Source organism: Cyprinodon variegatus, unplaced genomic scaffold (assembly GCF_000732505.1).
Source record: "Cyprinodon variegatus isolate N-32 unplaced genomic scaffold, C_variegatus-1.0 Scaffold26, whole genome shotgun sequence".
Taxonomy (NCBI): domain Eukaryota; kingdom Metazoa; phylum Chordata; class Actinopteri; order Cyprinodontiformes; family Cyprinodontidae; genus Cyprinodon; species Cyprinodon variegatus.
In genome coordinates, this window is record NW_015150479.1 from 1270253 (window position 1) to 1293123 (window position 22871).

At 37.3% G+C, this 22871-nt stretch overlaps 1 protein-coding gene across 5 annotated transcripts in view; it reads left to right on the top strand.

Annotated features, from left to right (window-relative positions):
• pde4d (phosphodiesterase 4D) overlaps window positions 1–22871 on the top strand; it is a 274671-nt gene that overhangs the window by 191534 nt on the left and 60266 nt on the right. Inside the window, exon 1 of one of the 5 annotated variants that reach the window (XM_015395971.1) lies at window positions 15133–16044. The exons of the other annotated variants lie outside the window; for them this stretch is intronic. Within the exon in view, the coding sequence (XP_015251457.1) occupies window positions 15956–16044 (89 nt within the window). The 5' untranslated portion in view covers window positions 15133–15955. Of the gene's footprint in view, window positions 1–15132; window positions 16045–22871 lie in introns of those variants that run through there. 5 annotated transcript variants of the gene reach the window in all.

Genomic DNA, 22871 nt, shown 5'->3' on the forward strand with positions numbered 1-22871 from the left:
GATTTGACATACATGAGGTGCATGTTCTGGATGTACTTGTGTTGTATCTTTTTTGTGTTTATTTTAATGTGTTTATTGACCCTTGCTCTCATAATAAGGTTTTACAAAGTGCATTGTAAATCAGATTGCTGTTGCAAGCTTTTCTAACTTGATCTGTTTCAGCCTGGCCATGATGTGGTATACAATAATCCTGACTCTTGCATATAATCCTTCAGTGATCACTTTGAGTCTATACTGGACTTGGTGGCAACTTAAAATATTATCTTCAAAAAACAAATCACAGCCGGGATTAAATGAGGACATTTCCTTATTCGGGAGATTGTGTCATAATGATAGATGCCAGTGGAAAGTCACAAATCTGGAAGTGCACAGATCACAAAAAAAAAAAAGATTGCATGTCTCAGTGACATGATAAAACAAGCTAGATCTGCTTATTTTAAAACCTGGTCAAGATAAACAAAAAATAGTTTTTTATAATATTCATAAAGCTTTTTGCCTTCAGTGCCATTTTTGTCGGTTTTACATGTGACGACTGTGACAGATTTTAAATTTTATTTGTTAACAATGTGGAGGAGATTAGGGCAATGTTTTGGTCCTCTACCAGAGGCCTGAGAGCTTGAGAGTTCTTCTCAGTGTCTTAGCTGTTCCCAGAAATTTGCATTTCTAAACAGAAATATCTGATATTTCTCCAGGTATCTGTTGGAGTATTTCAAGATATAAACTTTTTAAAGTTTATATCTTTTGGAAGCTGGATGTCTAAAATTTTGACTATGCATACATGTTGCTTTTTTCCCTCTCACTCTCCCAAGAGTAGATTAAAAGAGCTTGATGCCACATTCTACTCTACTCACAACTAGAGGTGAGTATTGGCATGAGTGTTGTGATTCGATACATGTTGTGATACTTGGGTCTTGATACGATATTATCACGATATTACAGTATCACTATATATTGCCATATTTTCCCCAGCTATCAAAATCAAATGATGAGATAAAACAGCAAGTGCTGTATATTTTCATCAGAAAATATTGATTAGGTATTATTATCCATGTTGTTTGGGGTTTTCTTCCACTGTGACTGCCTTAAATACAGATTTGTTGCTGCACGCACAGTTAAAGGGCTCCACAGCGCTATCTGCCAGAGTGGTGGTGCAGAGGTAGCCCATTTTCCCATCAATGTTTTATGTAACCATATATTTTTTTAAATCGATACTAAGAAGTGAAAGATCGATATTATATTGGGCAGCCAAATATCACGATATATCACCAAAACGATTATTTCCCACACCCCTACTCACAACTAATTATACAACCTGTTGTAACCTCTTTTGGCACCTAATGCTATAAAGATACAAATATATACCATGCATGGAATATTCAAACAAATGCACAGAAGAAATCTGCAGTACTAATTGCTTTGTGGAATTTTTAATTGGATTCTTCATGTATGTAAATTAAATTATATCTTGACTGTTTTCTAAAAAGCCTTATATGAAATGTCCAGTGTAATACTGTAGTTTCTTGGCAGCTTATTTGGAACTGCATTATTCTGCATTTGGGAAACATAGATTGGAAAGATTTCAATCATCAGAGCGTCATATTAAGGAATCTTGTCACTGAAAAAAGATTAACACACATACTATGGAGCTACTGGGCCCTCCTGTGAAAGACAGTGACACACGTTAATTAACAATGTTTCAATTGTAATCACTGAAATAGTTGCATCAGACATTTAAGAACATTTCACACAGCTATCTCCATTCAGTTTAAATAATTATCCCACCAGTAAAGCAGAAATTAAAATACACTCAAAGAATCCCTGTGTGAGAAAGGAAATAAATAAATAAAACTAAAAATGCATTGTAAAGATTGCATCAGTTTTATGCCCACATAAATCTAATAAAATGTAGCGAACCCTATGGTTATCTTTAGTTCTGTTTTAGTACCCCTAAAGCTCTAAATAAGAAATCCTAATCTAAAAGACAAACAACCCAGAGCTGGTTCCCAATGCTCTAAGCCCTTACTCATTATGATCCATGAAATATGTTTTTCTTTTGAGCTCAAGATAATCAACGGATCACTGCAGGTCATCCTTGGGTGGTATAATTCCTTAGAGGAACAGCTAATCACACCAAAATGTGCACTAAGTTCATCCAGTGCTGCGATTAAGGTTCAGACTAGTCAGACAGTCCAGGGGAAGCCAGTCAAGCGCTTTGGCAACAACAGTGACACGACAATGGTGCAATGCAGGAAAAGTCTATTTTTGGAGCTGTTGAGCAACAGCAGCAACTATGGTAAGAAATGGAGGGTGTGTGGGTTATTTAATGGCTCATGTTATACAAACATTATTTTGTGCAGCACATTAATTAAAATGTTTTGTTCAACCATTTCTTTACATCTGTTGCATCCTTTTTGCGAAAAGCAATGTCCTGAAATATGAAACATGACAACTACAACAGATGAAACACCAGGAAATTTGGCCCGAATAGTTTATTGTACAAAGCTATAATGGATGTGATTAATATGTACCAGGAGAACTAATGGGCCAGAAAATGTAATCTGATCCAGTTTTAATCTACCACATTTATCACAAGTTTTCATTAACAAACAAAATTACATTATTAGATGCATTAATACTCATGAAAACAAAGAAAAAAACTTGTTTTAACAAAATAACCAAACTCGGTGCATCATTTTTAGATGTATAGAGAAGATAATATATTTTATAAATACATTACATACGATGATATAAGAATTTGATTCAAGCTAATCTTAAGACTATTTCTGCAGAGAAATGCTGGTTCACCTTACAATACTTTCAGTTTTAGGTCTTGAGTTTCTATTGTATGAATGCTGCTGCAATGGTTAAGAAATGTTTAAAAATTGACCATCATGTTTAAAAGGAATATTACTCTGTATCCAATGAATCTATGGAATATACAGGTTTTTCATTTTGATGTACTGTATTTTTTATTTATTTTTTTTTTATTTTTTTTTTTGATATATTGAGATGCGTCTCTGTAGTTAGTGTTTGTTACTTTATCTGCAGTAGGCTGTTGGACCAATAATGAAGCCCTAAATATTAATACAGACAAAAAAAAAAACTGACTGGTGAGAAGTGAAAATTCATGATGCTCTAACTAGAGTGCTCCCGTCGTGTCAGGCTTCCAAAATGCCCTCACCCCTACCGCGTGAGTGGTTGAGCTTAATTTGATGGCCCAGGCACAAAGCTCTCATTCAAGTGTGCAGAGGAGCATTTACGCTCTGATGGCAGCAGATTCACAGCACAATGCTGGCAATTGACAGAACACTTGATAATCATTGTCATCTTTAGCCCATACCCGCACATTCACAGGTCTCTGACAGCTTGTAAACAAGGAGTAGGGTCACCACCCTATCCCATCCAGAAGTTTCACTGCCAAAAAGTTAATGAGGCTGAACAAAATTTCAACAAATGCTTCACTGCATAAGAACTGAAGAAATGTTCCACTGTGGTTCACATAGCCAAAACAATTTAAGATTTCAAGTATTAGATACTTTTGAACTGTTTTCAATCTGTGTATCAAATAGTAAAAAAAATAGCAAAGCCTTTAATTAATACCAGTGCAAAATTTTTATCGTAAGCACCAATTTCTCATAAACCTGTGCAAAAATAATTATAAAGTTGTTTTAATGTTTCTTGTATAAAATTCCTTTATTTTTCATTAAACAATGACATTTAAAAAAAAAAAAATTCTGCAGCTTGTTGCCTGTCACTGCGTCTCATATGTCAACACGTCTCTAAGTGCTGTGACGTCAAACTATGGAATACCAGCAATGCAATAATTCCAGTCTGCAGTAACTGCTTGTTTTGAAAACATATGTACAGGAAGTGTTTAGTGACTCCATACAGAATGTCAGTTTGAAAAGCATTTACAGGAAACCTGCTGCAGCATGTCTGGGTTATGCAGAATTATTGAAAGTAATTGATATTTTCATTAGTCTAATATAAATAACCTGTCTGGTTATATTTATTTGACTTCATTAATGTTTTATATAAATTAGAAGTCACTTTCTATGCAAACCCCTATTAGAATAGATTTTTAAATCTGTTAAAGTTTTTGCTTTTCCCGTGATTCAGCCTTGAATAGATTTCAAAAGGAAAATCTGTTAATTCTACGTCCCACTGGTGAACGTCCTTGAGAGATTTACATCTGGTTAGCCCAAGTAAACAAGCGGCTATCAATGCCCCTGAAGTTTGCTTATCTTCGTGGAGTTGAATTCACCTGCTTCAACAAACCTAGTGCATACAAAACTGTGTGAACCATGATGGTGGAGGACAACAAATACCTGAATGATCGACTGGACTGGAGACACAACTCTGAAGTCATCTACAAGAAGGGACAGTGCAGACTGTTCTTCAGAAAGTTTAGGTCCTTCATGGTTTTCAGAAAGATGCTGCATATCTTCTTCAATTCTGTTGTGGGGAATGTGATATCTTCTGTCAAAGTCTGCTGGGGTAGCAGAATCAGAGCAAGGGTTTTAGGAAAATTAACAGCATGAACAACAGATAAAAAAAGAATGGTTTGGTTCTTGGGACTTCTCTGGAGATGATTTTTATAAGAAGGATTCTAATTAAACTAGAAAAATTGCTGTTCCTGCGAAACAGCCATGAGAATGCTGTCCGCTAAACTGTAAGCTGAAAACTGCAGAAGCTGTTGAAATTATATAAGATAGAATGAAAGATAAATGCTTAATTTGTCTGTTGAAAAATAGCAGAAGCCAGTTGAAGCCAACAGCAGAAACCAGTGGCGGCTGGCCAATAGACGGCGCTAGGGCAAAGCCCCACCCGCCCAATGACCCTCATTAAGACATAAAAAGAAAAAATATACATATTTTTTTCTATTATTTTTATTTTAAATGGGGTCATTCTATTTTTGGCTGGATTGGTGATGAATATCTGCCCTAGGGTGCAAAAAACTTTAACAGTTAAAAGTTGTACATGTGCAGTAGCTCCTCTGCAATACAATGGCATAGGAGGGTTCAAGAAACGTCCCTTTCCAGGACCTGTTTTAGCAAGAAGGCTTGGCTAACTGCATGTTGCGAGGCTAGCACTTTATTCTGCTTTCCTTTCCTCCTTTATCAAACATCAGGATCTGACCCAGCATTTATGAAGAGAAGTAGGACTGATTTACAGCACTTTTTAGAAAAGTCAAAGAAGCATGATCAATCTGGGATTCACATGGAAAATAATATAAGTATTGTGTACTTTTTCTTGGTGTCTGTTAATTTGCATAGTTGCTTTTAAATAAACACAATCTCAGAAAATAAATAGTTTTTATAAATAAAAAAATACAAAGCTGACTGATAGCTTCTCCATTATTAAACTGGCACATGATTTTTTTAGGCGTGTGAAACAATATTGATACATACAAAACACAGATTTGCCTTCACAAAGCCTAAGAAGGGCAACATTTATGTACGAAAAGTAAACCTGTACATACAGTTTCATGTTTGTACATTAAATAGCTTGGGAGAGGCATCCATTGCAATAAAAGGGTTTTTCAGCCACTGTCTCCCACTATCCCTGGCTTAATCGCCTGTACGATCTTACGCCGAATAAATGCCTATAACTTTGGCAGCTTAAGTTGTATGGATATCATTCTTGCACCGTTTAATTCATGACGGATTGGGGAATTAAGCTTTAGCGCTTTTTTTGTTCAAAATGTTTTTAAGAAGATGTTCTATACCAAGTTTCATGTTTGTACATCAAATGGTTGAGGATAGGTAGCGATGCAAAAGTATGTGTCGTTTTGGATCTTCGTCTGTAATTTTTGAAAAATCTCCCATTGGATTAAGAGGGAGTTTGGACTTCTTGGTGGTCTAGACCAAACTGTAGGAAAACTGTAAATCCCCCACCAATGGGGGTTACATTTCAGAAGTAAGCTGAAGTTGTTTGCCAAAAGTAAAATATTTGAAAGCACTAGAGTGGCCCACTCTAGGAGCGGAAAGATTCCTTCACTGACTTCCATTATAAAACCAAAAATCTTCAGAAAATGTTAAAAAGTTTGAAGCTTCACTGAAGCAAATCTGTAAAAGATAGCAAAAAGCTGAGTTAAAAATTAATAGCCGAAGGGTGTGGAAATGTTTTAAAATTTTAATGGTATTTCTAGCTAAAAGTATGCAGAAGTAGTTAAAGGGCAAAGTAGCTGAGGTTTTAGTGAAATTTTGGCAGAATCCCATTCATTTCTATGGGCCAAAGAGATTTCATAAAAAGCTTAATATTTCAAAAATGATCCATCCATCCATCCATTATCTGACACGCTTCTCCCAATTGGGATCGCGAGGGGTGCTGGTGCCTATCTCCAGCAGTCAATGGTTCGAGAGGCTTCAAAAATTATAATAGCTGAAATTAACAAAAGTAATAGCAAAATGATCCAGAAGAAGCTGAATGTTTTGATATCAAAATTGTTGAAATCGGTTGATGTTAGAGATGGAAAAAGAGAAACAAGAAAACAATAAGTGAGAATGAGAATGCATTCTCACTTGACTAGCCTCACAAATACTGTTTTTGATTAGCCATGTGTGAAATACACAGGGAATGGAAAGATATATATTTGTAATAGTATACTATTACGAATAGTATAGCCCAAATTGCTGTACTATACTAATTCAATAAATATATAGCATCTGGGCTCAAATCATCACCCATTGTTTCTCAACTTCCAACTGAAATACTAGGTACAGTGCAAGTTTAAGTCAGTGATCAGTTGGGGAAGCCATGTTGTCTGCTGTGTTGTTTCAGTCTTTATAACACCCAAAGACATCAGAGCAGTCAAGCGGGAAATGTTATAGCACTTCATGCTTCCCTGTACTGATGGGGACTATAATTTCATTTTCTTTCAGGACTTGGCTTCAAGTCCTACTGTGAGAAACTACGAGAACTAGCTAAATGTCCTTTACATTACTCTGCAAAAATGACCTGCAAACTGCTGTGATCTAAAGGCCACAGAGATTCTATGGAGGACTGTTAAGAGGTAGATTGGACAAAACAGATGCAGCAATACTTAAGCACCTCTGCAGAGGAAAGCATGATCCTCTCAAGGCCATACTGCACTGATGCTAAAATTCTTGCAAGAGGCCAACCAACTCTGAGACCATGGGCATCAAGATTATCTGTCTGTTCATATTATATTTGTATGACATTCACTTTTTAAATTGAATTAGCAAAATTGTTTCCCTGATTTGTACCATTTTCATTTCCTTTCATTTAGCTTTCGCACTTTCTATATTTACTACTTTAAATTTAATATACATATTAAAATGTCCATCCTTGAAAATATACTGTTTAAATACAGTCACCTTTTTTAATTGCGGCTTATTTGCCAGTAAAATTAATATGAAAAGTTTTAAGTTCCCTGTTTAAATGAATGTGTACTTATTGTTATATAATGTCTCATAAATAGATCTTTCTTTCTATGATTGTTCTCAATTTACCCAAACATAGCAAACACTTGTTAGCCAAGCCTGTGGAATACCAAAGATACTGCTCCAAAGGCTGTGATCTTGAAGCTTCCTAAGAAATGCAACAACATACTAGACACTCTCTGTGAACTGTCCTCTTAACAGAGGAAAAGTTATGATTCCTCCTGCTGCATTGTATGGCTATAAAGTTATCATGAAAAAGAATGACGCTGATTATGTCAACCGTTCATAAGAGCCACTATTACCAGATGGTGTTAGAGTGAAGTTTGCCCGTGGTAATGAACCACTGATATTTCAGTACATTCCCTTCCGCACCTGCTATGAGAAAAACTGCCTTATGCAACACTCGCAGTGCATATCATAGTTTGTCATAGTGGGTTTTATCTCTGTATTAATGAAGCAATTTGGCACAGATTGTAGCCTGTAATCCAGTTGAGCTGATTGATAAATGTTAGATGTTACTTCTTCTTCTAGTATGAAGTTTTTAATACAGAAAAAATACAATTTTTCAAGAAACCTTTGTGGATTTATGCACTTATGTGGAAATATATGAATCAGATTTAACCCGTCTCTATAACTTTAGATTACAGTTTATTCGATTATCAGTTTGTTGTGAACAACTACTGTAGGGGTAACCAATCAAAAATCAGTGGGGTCATAATATAGAAAATCATCAACCAGTAAAGGTACAGAGACATTTTTAATTATAATCTGTTACTTTAAACAGAATTTAACACTGAAATAAAAAGCACGTTTTTATGCATCCATGTTATATACTGAATTTTTAAATTAAAAAAATTTAACATTTTTCCATTTTAAAATCTGAAGTGTTTTTTGAAGTAGAGAACAACAATAGTTCAGTTCGGTATATAAACAAATTCCTGATTCACATATTTTATAAAAAACCTGAACTGACAGTTTTTTTTTGTATTTTTTTTTCCTTTTTTATGGCTTAATGAGAGAAGTGGGCTTTTTACTGCCCTGCAAGGCTTTTAAACCTGGGTTTGAATGGCGACAAAGCCATTCTCAAGCACATATCAAGGGGCTTATTTTGAGCCTGGATCGATATTTATTTTTGATTATGTTCATGGTGGAGAATCCTGCTTCACAGCAGCAGGGTGAGCCAAACATATTCAAAAGGTGCAGGGTCATGTTTGAGCGCATCATATCACTTTTATTTCAGTAGTTCACTGCATTTCTTCCAGCAGTCAACATTTTCAGTGTTTTCTTTTTCTTAACATCTTCTCCTTCTTTCCCACTGCCCGGCTTGCCACAGGTTTGCTTGCTGTGTCTAAAAGTAGCTCCCAGCAGTGACTCAAACTGACACAGCTCATTGGCTAATTTGTATCATGTGTAGCCGGGTCCCGGCGCTCGGACGGCTTTACCATATTAACAGGAGAAGCACAGAAAGTAAAGTTACACATTGTCGACAACATGCTGTAATTTATAAATGTTCTAAATCAGGTTGGGTCCAGATTAGCCAGCAGCTGGGTCCGGATTCGGGCTGCAGTCGCCTGATCTGTGACCTCTGAACTACTGTGTTAAAGAAATGAACTAATTTCTGTTTACCCCCTCTTATTTAATAAAAAATGCAATGCAGTTTTTTTTTTTCTTTCTTTTCTTTCTTCAGGGAATAGACACAATGCCAAACACATGTCACATAACTAAGGTGAAATGTGTTTCATTCAACTTTATGATAACTGGATTTGTACTTTTTTAGTCACTCTTAGATATGGTCTGTTTACCCCAGGCGACATGATTTAAAGGTGAGTCTAGAAGTCCCCATTTAGCATCTACATTCTTTTGTAAATTTACACCACATTTAGAAGGCTTTGTCCTCATAAATATTATTTAATAACACCACTGCCACACATTTTCTGTTAGATTTAGGTATATTCTCTTCTAAAACTGGATTATGCTTTGATCCACACTATTTACTTGCAGATGTAATAAAATATTTAATGTATATTTATAAAGTTATGGCGCTGTCAAACATTGACAATTTAGCCAGTGTATGCCGACGTACGAAAAATTAGCCAAAAACGCTGGAGTACTTTGGGTAAGTTATGGGTAATTTTTGTATAAGTTATGAGCACACTGACACATGTCGACATACAGCAAGTATGTCAAGATCTCGATGTATGGGAGCCTTTGCTCATATGTTGGCCATTCGTTACAGGTAAGTTATTTGATTGTTGACATACGTTAAGTGTAAGTTACTCATAAGTCGTGGTGTCTAGCTTATCCAAAACCTATGAGTAACTTCTGCATAACTTATGTGTAACTTATCAAGAAGTTATCTCCAATGCATATCGATGAAGGTATATTTGGCATGTTTCAGACAACCATTGAACATGTTTCTAACTTACAGCTACTGTATATTAGCATTTCAGCAGCGTGTTGGTATAAAAGGGGGTATAAAAGGAAACCGTCAGTACTCCTCCAGACCTCAGACGTTCCACAAGAGATGGAGGATCTAGCAAGGCTGAGACGGGAATAAATACTAGCTTTCCTCCAACATCAACATGATCACATAAATTTGACTCTGTTCCAGTTGTAGGATGAGCGAGAAGGTGAGTGTGATGGATCCTCCCTAAGTTCCGATAAACTTCTTAGAAGACATGTGTCTGAATCTGCTACGACTGCAAACCTTCTTTGTTTATTTATTTTCCTTTTTTTTTGGCAGGCAGTAATAGGGAACTAGGTTAATATAGCGGCTGCTAAGTTTGAAAAATCTTCTTCTTGTGATTTTTATGCAGGCTGCACACCTCCAGGCGCATCGCTGCCCCCCTCAGGACACTGGCTTGTGACATTTCATGAGCAGTACGCTGCCGTGCGTTATGCATAATTTAGGCTGTCGTTGGACATAAGTTCTGGTCTTGTTGTGAATACTCTAAAATTATTAAATTGAAAAAAAAAATACATAGAAAGTTCAGAATATGCCAGGGTTTTAGAAGATTCTGGGACGTTGACATACACTGGCAAAATCGTCAAGGTATGACAGTTCCATTAGCTAAATAGGATCCAATTCTGTTTCTGCAGTTTTGGCTGTGTCACCTCTGTGGTTTGTGACTAACTGCAGAGAGTCTTAATAATTACTGCATGGCCTTCTATAAGAAGTGTAATGCTCATCTTGCCATTCCACTGTAATAGGTCAGATTTAAAGAATATATGACTACCGCTCATCTCAACAAATGATCACACCTAAGTTAGGGTTCTTAGCTCCTCCAGAGTTGCATTACTGTCTCTATTACCTGCCCAAAGTCGATCCTCATGGGCTTCTGACTTGCAGGTTTTACAGGTTTCCCTGCTCCAGATTTACTGATTTTCAATGATAGCTGATTAACAGGCTTTTGCTGAACTGCAATCTTCAGAATCAGCTGTGCTAAAGGAAGGAAACCTCTAAAACCTGCAGGACAGTGGCCTTTGAGGACAGACTTTGGGCATGATTTTGGGCATGACTGTCTAATTTCCCTGGATGCATTTGTAGGAAATTCCTGCACTGTTCTATGGATGTGATGTCCACGTTGAATGGGTCCAACCTAGCAAGCAATCAAAGTGTTACATTCAACATGGATTTTTATGGATACTCAGAAGTGTTCTTCTGAAGTATCTTCGAAGCATCCGATGCAGGTCCAGCAGATTCCATAACAGTTTCTTCCCCACTGCCATTAGACTACTGAAATGTTGTGTAAAATGGGTTATTTTATTTATATATTAAAAAAATTAAATAATGTTAGAACTGTAAATATACAGTCATGTGTTTGTATTACTTTTCAAGGCTGTACTTTAAAGAATGAAATTGTCTAGAGCTGTTTAAAATAAAATGTATTTTTGTTTACACTCCTGTATACAAAATGACAAAAATAAATCTGTTTAAGTGACTAGCATCCAGCTAAACTCAGACACCAATGGCAGCTCTACAGTGAAATAAGCAAAGAAAAAAAAAAAAAAAAATTTTTTAGGTATGAGCGCCACCTACAACAATTAGCAGAAAAATGCTGCAGTTGTGTGTTTTCACCACAGGTGGCAGTATCATTGGAAAACTCTGTAATGCCTCTTTAACAACTTGCCATAACATTAAGGAAAATAACATAAAATAGGTCTCCATGTTTTTATTCTTATTTATTGTGTGTGAAGTGTCTGAATAAGCTGTGATTCCTGTTTTCCAACATTATAGATTGATATAAAATAAACTTCGATGCGTGTCTCATTTATGATAAAGTTCATGTTAATGTGAACCGCTTATTTTCTCCACATACATCACTGCTACTCATGCTGAGTTATGTAATGTTTTTTATTTATTTATATATATTTTTTAACACTTAATCTTATTCTCCTGTCTTTTGGCCCACTTTTAAATCAGTGTTAAAAAAAAAAACTCTCTACTCAATGATCAAGTAATTTTTTTCTCCACTTAAACATTCTTCACATTTTACAGAATAGCCCTCAAAGCCTCCATGTCCCTATTAGATGTGGGAATCTAATTACAAATATCTGATTTGAAAGAGGGGAAATGAGTTAACCTTTTCTGAAATGCCACTGCATTACCATCTGTGAATGGCAAGGAGGAGGACCAGGCTTGATGCATTTCAACAACAACATGCAGACTGAAATGCAGCTTTCCTACCTCAGGGAAATAATGGCATATGGGCTTAGTTTTGTCCCAAGATTTCTGGAGATTTTTTGACATGGGCTCAAGATTCTAGATGCATTTAATGAGATTGATTTATTCGAACGTTAATTTGTTGATGAACGGGAATTTGAGAATGTGATTAGTTGCGTTAGAAGTTGTATTGATTTTGTGTTGAAGATCTTATTTGTCTTGAGAGCTTTGGTCGTGTAAAGCTTTTCATACAAAATGTTTTGCTTTGCAAACAGTAGGAGTTGCAGCTGTCAAGTATTGCTGGGGGCCTAAGCTGGACCAGTTCCTGCAGAGGCTGTTCATCCTGCATTCTCAGGACAATCGATCTGCAGAAAAATGAAGAAAAGTACTTTGCTAAATGTCAGTGCACATGAAATCGATATACAGTTATGTAGCTGTGTAATCCGGTCCCCTCCTGCATGAGTCCCGGCTACAGGGACAAACCGCTAATGTAATGGAAAAGGGCTCCCTGATTGGAGTATGATGCGATATTTTGTAGATGGAAACAACTGCTGGGGTGCTTACTGTACAAGAAGGGGTCACAGATGATGATACGTTAATACTGTTCCAGGACTTTAATGTTGGATTGAGTTATTGTGTTAGCTGTGTTGGGGAACATATTGTTGTTTCAAGGCTGCTGCGTCCTTCCATCAAAAGACACAGGCATAAACAAACCATGACTTTTCTTTTCCTCTCTCCATCTTCCCTGCATCTGCCTCCTACTTGCTTTCTTTATCCTTTGTTTGCTTGCTTGCTTGAAATTTTCCTCAGTTGACTTTTTTCCTCTATCCTCTGGTCTCATGCAGGTTGCAGGATGAGTCGTGACAGCTTACAAGTGTTAAGCAGAACAAAGGGGGAAAGCAGTTATGCAATACCACACATGGGCACACACAGTTGCTCTGAAACATACTGTCTATACCTTATGTCAAGAAAAACTTGATCTTAAAAACAAGAAAAATTCATTTTTGCTGTTTTTTTATGGAGATATGTTGGTTAACATTTTTTCGTACTGACATTGTGCTTTTTTTTGGTTACACACAGATGTTTGATGACATTTGACTAGTTTTTAGTTCACCTGACTGACTGCCCATCCTTTCAACGATCTATTTCAGGATTTCTTTATGTGTTTTGGGGTTTTTAAATTACCTCTATTTTCTTGATACTTCTGAGCTTTGATTAGAGTATGTGCTGCTATATTCTCTTGGTCAGTTGACCTTTGCTTTTTCAATTCAATTCAATTTAGTTTACTTATATAGCGTCAATTCACAACACAAGTCCTCTCAAGGCACTTTACAGTTCAAACAGATCATACAGTCAAATTGATTCTTTTGAAGCTTTCTATCTAAGGAAAACCAGCTGATTGCATTCACTCATTTACTCAAATGCAATCCCTCACACTAAGCATGCTTGTAGCAACAGTGGAGAGAAAAACTCAGTTTTAAAGGTCCTTTTCAAGACCACTCTGGAGTATATCCTAAATCGGGAAAGATCTATTCCTATACACATTAGGCATCTCCACCTTGATAGCTGGAACATTTTCTTATCTTGTTAAACAGCATTTGCTGGCATGCAAAAGTAAAAGGCAACTTAAAAAGATCGCAAGCATCAGACCAGCAAAAGGCAACCTCTGATTTGCAAGTCAGTTCTACTTGCGTTGTCATTTCCTTCTGTCTGAGCTACTTTAAAGGTATAGTGGAGGATGTTCTTTTCCCGGGTGGATAATCAGAATAACTGGTCCTCTTAATTGTCAATCATTCTGGTGATAGGTTCATGTAAGGCCTCCTATGTGCTTGTCCCCATTTTCACTTACCAGTGTACCAGTGGTGAGTCTGACATAGTGGAATAATTGCAAATCTTCTTTTGGAAAGTAAGCTTGTATGAGCGATGCAAACAGCAACTTTTAAACAGAGAGAGAAAAGGGCTTGTGCATTCTCTTGCACGTGTTTAATAGGCGTTTCCTCTCGGGAGCGGGTACAGGGTTGTGCATGTGCATTTTTTTTTTTTAAGTGGAGAGGGTGGGTCTTTTAAAAAAAATGTGAAAATCCTCCATTATTCCTTTGATTCAAACATTCCCCAAACTGAATCATTTCCCCCCTCAGTTTACCTCATCGACAGCTGCCACTCATGGCGGGTGTAACAGAAAGGAGCAGAATTATATAGCGGCGGGTGAGGTGGCGGGACGGTTGGCAGCAGTTGAGAAGTTGCTGACGTTTATGCCGGGCAGGATGTGTGCAAGAAGCTGTGCTGGATCCTGCCTTTCAGATTAGACACTGGAGCTTTGCCTTTGAATGCGAAACACACTGAGACAACCTTAGAAGTCCTATCTTGGCATCTTCTCATTCTACACTCACCCTAAGAGAGTAGTGCATCCAAAGTCACCTGCTTAGGCAAAAACAGAGAATACAACATAATCCCACATAAAATTGATCAGTGATACTTATTTGTGTATTTATGTTACCTTTTGGCCAGAAGCCAAACACATAGAACCCAATTAATTCACGAGGCTGCTGTAAGTAAGAATGCATCCAGTTAAACTGGTTTTTAGAGACTAAACAAGCCACAGTATAAAAACCTCTGCTTGCCTTCATCACACATGCGTCAGCTGTATGTTTTACAGTTGGACACATTTACACGATCAAAAAGAGAAAAGATTTTGCGTTTGCTATGTGGTTTGAAATGTCATGGTTCACGAGCTGGCATGTAGACACAAGAGAGACAGACGGCTTTTGCTCAGAGTCGTAAAAAACAAGCCAAGCAAGCATAATAAACAACAGAACCAGTTGCTGTCATGACAAAGTGGGGCTGTAATAAAAAAAGCAGAGTTTGTCAGCATCTTGTCCTTATTACTGTATACACTCCTCTGTGCATGCTAATTGTGTTTGTGCAGACCTGCTCCTCTGAATGAAGCCTTAAGAGGATCATTAGGTTTAACTCACTGAGTACAACAGGCACACCTATTAGAGAGTCGGGACATCCCACTGGGGGAGGGAGGAGAGGCGAGGAAGACGATCAGAAGCGAGTCAGAGGGTAGGGGAGAAACTGAAGAGAAGCTTCACTGTTTTCTGTTTTTATTCTCCCTTCCTCCTCCCCGAGTCTTATTCTCCCTTGGAGATGGTGAAAGGGCAGAACAGAGTGGTAGAAAGAGAAAAAAAAGACAGACAAAGAAGAAATAAGAGATGGTGTGGCGAGGTGATAGAGCTAAGAGTGTGAAAGCGAACCTGTGAGTGTGACTGACTCTCTGTGTGTAACATGCTCTGTCATGCTGCTGTGACTGCGGCTGCCTTCTCCAACCGGCGTCATCGGCTTTCAGGAAAAGGAATGTTTACGCTAAGAATGAGTCCCTGAACCGGTTCACCATGTGGATGTGGGACAGTAATTTCCTAGCCTTCGCAGGAAGAATCCCACGGAAAAAAGAGCAGCGGCTGGAGAGCTTAGTTGGACCTGCTGGGTGGCCGCCTTCCTGTTGGTTCTGCTGACAGTCTCACTTAGAAACTGACTTCTTGCAAAGCTCAAGTCTTCTTACTTCAATTTCTCCTTTTGTTTTTCTAAGTATTTTTGATGGATTCTGCTGAGTTTTATTATTACAATTTTTTTTTACGATTGCCTTTTAAGAAACAACTTTTAGCTTTTTGAAATGATGCCATAGGTTCAAACAAGAGAAGCAAAAAGTTCCGGACTCCAGGAGAGGTCTGAATGCATCACAGGACACGACTTTACACAACTATGGAACTCAATATCATATTCAGGTGTCTGCAGATAGCGTGGGGCAGGATCTGCAGATAGATAACTACAGTTAATAGAAGAAGAAGGGCTCCAAGCATTTAGGCATTACTGGCACAGCTTCAAAATGAAGCCAGGACAATCTCCAGGCGTTCCCTGTGATAGGTCCATGATGCACCTCAGTCAGTTTCCTTTCAGACGACACTCCTGGATTTGGTAAGTTCCCAGAAACAAGTGCATCTTTTTATGTTTTGTATAACTTACAGCTAAATTTTCTAAATCTTCAAATATTTCTTGTTTTAATTGCTCCCTGCTGACTTACCCAGCCCGGTTCTCCTTTATTTTTTTAATTTTTTTCCTAGGCACAGCTCACATGTATTCAAGGAAATTTATTGTTAAATGGGCCAGACATTTCCTGTCATTTTCTCCCACACTAAATGCTCCACTTGATCCATAAACTCAAGGGCAGTTCAGAAATAGTAAGCTAAAGCACACAATGATGTTGTAATGTAACAGCATGCTGCTGAGAGCAGCGGGAGGGAAATTTAGCTAAGGTTGCAGTGTTTTTCTCAGTCTTTCTCCTGCCCTGTGTTGTTTTTTCTTACTGAGGCTGGTACATACTGGGAATAGCTGTCTTTAAGCTGTGTTGTAAACTGGGCGGGACGCAGAGGAGCTAGTGACGTCAGATAGAAGGGATGTTGGGACGTGGATAATGTTTGTATTCCCAACATGGTTTTTCCAGTGAGTTGAGTTTTTATGAAGGATTTTTAGCCACGTGTCATTTTTTCAAACATGTTTCTGTTTCACACACTTGCCAGTTTTCATCCTCTCTGTAACAGACCTGACATAACTATCCCTAAACCCTTCCCTAAGTCTACAATTTCCTGTTATTTCTTTTTTTCTACCTTGGACTCACACACAAGCTTCTTGTAAAAAGTAAAAGGCATTTGGTGCAAATTTCCTTCTCCGATTCGCTCGGTACATCTGTTCATCTTGCAGGGGAGAGCATGAACAATCTGCCAGTTAATAGATTAAAGCCTTTCTATCAAGATCACACAGAAAACTTAAGAGATTGTGGCTTTAATATTTTATAAGGCTTCTTTACTGACTTTTCCATTACTGAGCTGTGGAGAAGAGATTGTAAAGCTAAAACTTAATGCAAATATTATGACAAACAGAAAACATGACTGCCAACAATTGATGTTATACAGAAAGAATGAGAGCAAAGGAAAATTTTAATCCCTAGACGTATGCTAGTTCTATTTCAACATGCAAGTTTTTCCTTCCAGCTTGAACAATTAGTTAAGTTGGTAAGGAAAAATCTAAAATATAATTATCGGGCTGAATTGAAGGGATTTAGTAAATCTGGTTTTATCAAAAAAAAAAATTCAGTTCTTTAAAAAATGGCAGAAAAACAGATCAGGCCGTTGGGCAGTAAATCTATGAGGCTTGTGACTCTTCTAGTTGCATGGGCATGAGTGAAAAAGGAGCTCTCAGGAAGACCTGTATTATTCATTGCACCATGATAATGGACCCATCCTTTACTATCTGTCAGACCTGTGTTGTCCTGTGTAGCACTAAGAGGAAAAGGATGAGGATTACAGTAAGAGGAAATATATTTTTGTTCTAAGTATGCATTTTATAAAAACTCTTCTGCACATAAATATGCAAGATAATGCTTCTAAAGGCTAAAAAAGAATTTATTGCAGTTGCTCTAAATTTCAGATGGTTACAATTGCTATTTTTACACTGTGCTTTTAAAAACCTTTAAGGCAATTGTAATTGTCTAAATAAAAAATACAGCCAGGTGCATAGAATTCATTATTACACAAGTGTGTTTGGATAGTAATAGTAAGTCTAACCTGAACAGGTGGACACCACTGATCTTTATTTATTTACTTTGCTGATAGGCCATTGGTAGTACACGTTGCTGTGAAGTCAGCAGCCACCATATTGGTACTCCCTAGTCAGACCGGTCAGAATGTAAACAATACAGCATCAAACAACGATGCTGTTCTCATTTTCAGGGGGGCATAAGACTTTTAAAATAAATTCACCACTTGGACACACACTGGCTGTTTCATTATTGTAATATATGGTAGAAAATAGGCACAACACATTGCATAGTCAGTATGAAGTCCATGGAGTCTATAAATCATGCAATTTAACATATTATATAAATCCTTTACAACAAAATGAATATGTTAATGGTACCCTAAAATTGCTTAATTGATGATGTACATGTAATATACATGTATTGATTACATTGTTATAGTATTTACATTACACTGCAGACATTTTTATGGCGCGACTCCGCGACAATGGGGAGTACCAAAATGGCAGCAGGTTTCTTCAGTTTTTTTGCTCTATCAGCAATCCAGTGAATAAATAGAGACCAGTGGTGTACAGGGCATTTTGTCCAGTTCTAGGTTTTAAGAATTAATAAAAAAAACTGGGTACAGCACAACAGATTAATGGTAACAAAATTTTAATATGATTCAAGATCCCTATCTAGTTAAACGTCCAAGGCTTACTTTACTTGTATGTAGTAATTCTTACAAAGTCATGCAAGAAACAGATTGTTTTAGCAATAATAAAATTAACAAAAGGAATGCTAAATGCTATTTGTATAAAGACAGCTTTGTTTTAAAACAAGCATGAGAACTCCTTGGTATTTTGTCACAGCTGGACTTTATTTCTTTACATAAAAAATATAGTTATAAACATATTTTTGATTTGGGAAGCCTGTTTATATAAAAGTCCAAACTTCTGAAAGTGCTTTAAATAAATAAATTTATTACATACTGTTCAATAAATGTGTGTTTTTGATTAAGAGTAAATTCATTTGAATGCGCTTTAGCAGAGACATCCATGTTTGTCAAAGAACTACTACTGCCACCCACTGGTTTGTGATGTTACAGTGCGGTATTGTCTGTTGATCAAGTCCCAGATCTGTATCTGGTGTTTAGTTAGTCACAGCATGCTGTTATCCAAATCATCTTGAAAAAAATCGTCTTCGAAATGTGGGCTACATATTAGGTGTTTTTTTTCTCTGGCCAGAAATAAATGGCAAATCCTCCCTCTTCAAGTTGGCAATCCAACGACCAGGACCGCAGTAACCCGTCCATGGAGGATCATGAATTGGAAAGGAGAAATAACAATTTTTTTCACTTTTACCCGATGTATTACAACATCCAACTGTCATGCACTTTGGCAATGTCAGTTCAACTATAGCTCTCGTGAATTTCAATGGTGAGGTCCTCTCGAAAGCTTAAATAATTGTTTTTTATTGCATATGCATCTAGACTTAGACTTAGACTTCTTTATTTGTCATTTTGTATGCACAGAGTGCATACAGAACGAAATTGCGTTACATACAGCTTATGAAACGTTGCATTGATATTTCAAATGGCACGAGTTATACAAAAAGTGCAGCAGTGGTCAAAGTGTGAACAATGCAGAGGATAAGAGACAGTGTGCAGGTTGCAGTGATTCAGTGCAAATAGGCATTTGTGCAAAAAATGCGTTATTTAGAATAGAAATGAGATGAACAATTAAAGGGCTAAAAGTTAAACGTTCAGCAGCATTTGATGCCCGATAATGTGCAATAGGTGCAGAGTTCAACAGTTCAACAATCAAAGGTTCAACAGTCTGATGGCAGTGGGGAAGAAGCTGTTGCAGAACCTGGTGGATCTGCAGCGGATGCTGCGGAACCTCTTTCCAGAGGGCAGCAGGGACAACAGTCCATGGTGGGGGTGTGAGGGGTCTTTGATGATATCACAGGCTCGGGACACACAGCGCTGTGATGAAATGTCCTTAATGGAGGGAAGAGGAGCCCCAATGATTCCTTCTGCTGTCCTCACCACTCTCCTCACATTCTTCCAGTCGGAGGCTCTGCAGCTTCCACACCACAGAGAGAGACAGCTGGTCAGAACGCTCTCTATGGTGCTTCTGTAGAAGGCTGTGAGGATGGGCGGGGGCAGGCGGGCTCTCCTCATCCTCCGCAGGAAGTACAAGCGTCATGTGCAAAAAAAAATTATTTAGTTACTTACTTTTTGGTGTTTTTTGAAGCGTATGGCGACCTCACCTTAAATTGTTTTTTTTGTACATGACTAAAGGGATACACATCCGTTGAGGTAATTTAAAGTAAATTTTTTTGTACAAAACTAAAGGGATAAACACAAATCTGATGTCTTGCTCATGCATATTGACTTTGGGTATGCTGGTCTGACGGGGTATGCTCATCTGACAGAACACAGGTCCCAAACTCTGTGATTGCGACGAAAATTATTATTTTTAATTTTTTACTGATTAATGCTAAATTCATTAAATCACTGCAAACGTATTAGTTTTAGGTACAGATAATGATCTATTGATCATTTCTTGCTGACTGGACTTTTTCTTTACATTTAGGCAGGGCAACATTTATCTTAGAACCCTACTGCAATGGGGAATATAATTAGTCGAATCACAGTCGTTCTAAAAAAAAAACTGCAGAGAATAACTATGCTAATTTAAGCCTGTTTGGATTTCTGCTGAGAACTTTGAGAAGCTGCTCATTGTGTTTTACTCCCTTAGGGGACAAAGAAACATGCATTGGGGACTCCAGTGGTTAGAATGAAGGGAATGGATGGAATGGAAAGAAAAATCCCCATTTTTGAAATAAACAAAACAATATTATTAAAAGGTTTCTGAACAAACACAGGCTTTAAATCTTACCCAAGATAAAGTATGTCTTTTTGTTTGTTTTTTTAGGCTGGTTAGTAAGCATTTATTCAACATCTACAGTTATATTTATTAGTGAATATTATGGAAAAAGGAAGAAGATCAAGATACTCTCAGTGGAAAAATAAACACAAATTATAGTTACAAATTCATATATATTCTTGATCTTATTCCATAAGATCTCTTTAAACCTGTAGCTGTACAAGAGGAAACTTCCATTTCAAGTCTTCTTATCCTCAGCAGCAATCCCTTTTCATTATGAAGTGTTTTTTTTTTCCTCATCACAATAGAATACTATAGTTGTTTATTAATAACATAAAAAGGTATAGGAGATCCACTTTAATATTTTCATGAACAATACAGATGCATATAGGCTTTTAGTTATGTTGTAATCTTACAATCCACATTCTGACACTGGGTGTTGCCTCTAGCTGAGCAATGCATAAACTGAGATGTATGATTGCCTAAACTTCATTAAACACTAACCAGAAAGGAGATGAAAAGTCTGTGTAGTAATCCACTTAAGTGAATCCAGCGCCTCAGAGAGCAGGGAGAGGGAAAAGGAGAGGCTATATTTAGAACAAAGATTGCAGATGCTCTGCTGCATAAGTCTCCTCTCTTCCCATCCCTTGCTATTTACTACAGTCTTAGAGGATGAGTGAAATCAGTGGAAATGAGATTTGGATTTGGATATGATATTTTGGTGTGTGCTTGGTGTTTTAGCACATCAGATTTTGTTTTCTCTGCTTCGGTTCTCCTCCACCTTTCCTTGCTCCTAGTGGCCCCACCAGTGGCTACCTCAGATTTATTTTATCTATTAGATAACAAGACACATGGAGTTTTTATCTCATTTCTTTGACACTGATCCCACGGTGTGTTGTCATTGATTCCAGCTCTGAAGGGGTCGTCTCACACGGGGCTTTAGATTGCTTTCCATCGCTTGGAGTCATCGTGTCGTAACAGACAGAGATTTTAAAAATGCGCCGTTTGGGGACACCAGAGACTTGCTGTCAGTTTTCAGGAGATGCACTCATCAGTCACCGTTGTCCCTTCACTGTGTGAGCATGAGTGTGTGCATGTGTGGGTATGAATTACAGATCTGCTGCTCACTTGCAGCATCAATCTCTGCCAGCATGCTGTGCAGGAGGGGTGATGCTTCCTCACACAGCCTTATTAAGGGTGCTACCAATTCACCTCACCTGAAAAGGCCACACAGTCTAACACTCCTTTCTTCTCCACACATTTATTTTTTTAGCACTTTGTTTTCTCACATAAACCCTGGTACTTTGTGCTTGCTCACTGTGAATAAAAGGACTGATAACTACACTGGTTTTTAGATCTGCAATACAAATATTGCAGGAACAAAATCGGACTGAACAGGTTTTTAACTTTTTTGATCGGATCTGATTTATAGTCATGTAGTTTATGTTTAAAAGCTTCAGTTCACAGCCACATTCAATCAATATTTATGTATAAAACACATTTCCTCTAGTTAAAGAGATACATAACTCTGTTTTTTGTATTTTTCAGCCAGTACTGTTTCCCAGTTCTCACATGTCTGGATTATTGTAATACACCTTATCTGGGGGTTGGTGAAAAAGTGTTTTTATATATTTTTATTTTTTTTATTAAAAGATTGCACTTTTTAAAAAGATGAAATTGTCCAGAGAGCTGTTCCAAATGATTTTTTGTTTTGTTTTACACTTGTGTAAACAAAATGACAAATAAAATCTGTCTAAGTGTCTAGTTCCTCCAACATCTCTCAACTCCAGAGAGTGCATAATGCTGTGCAACGTTCTTTACCTAGCAAATTTAAATATAAGCACATTACCGATATTTTAGCCTCACTACACTGCCTGTACATTTAAGAAATCATTTAAAAGTTATTATCTTTGTTTTTAAGTCACTCCATGGTTATGCTCCACCTTTCTGAGTTGCTGCACCTTCATACTCCCTCCTGTTCACTCAAGTCAGCCAATCAGCTGCTTCTTGAGGTGCCTAAAACTAAACGGAAGCTTAGGGGGGGATTGTGCTTTCTCTGTGGCAGCTCCAAAAATGTGGAACAACCTTTCAATGCTAGTTAAAAATTCTACCTCTCTGCCTGATTTGAAATCGCTCCTAAAAACTTATCTTTTTGCCTTGGCTTTCAAAACTATGTGAGATGTTGATTTTGGCCTGTAATAAACTATTTTTTATATTTTATTATAGGCTTTATGGTTCTGATTTTAATTTTGTTATCTCTTTTATGCTTTTATGTAGGGATGCACGATATTGGGATTTTGGCCGATATCCAATATGCCGATATTTTAAAACTCATG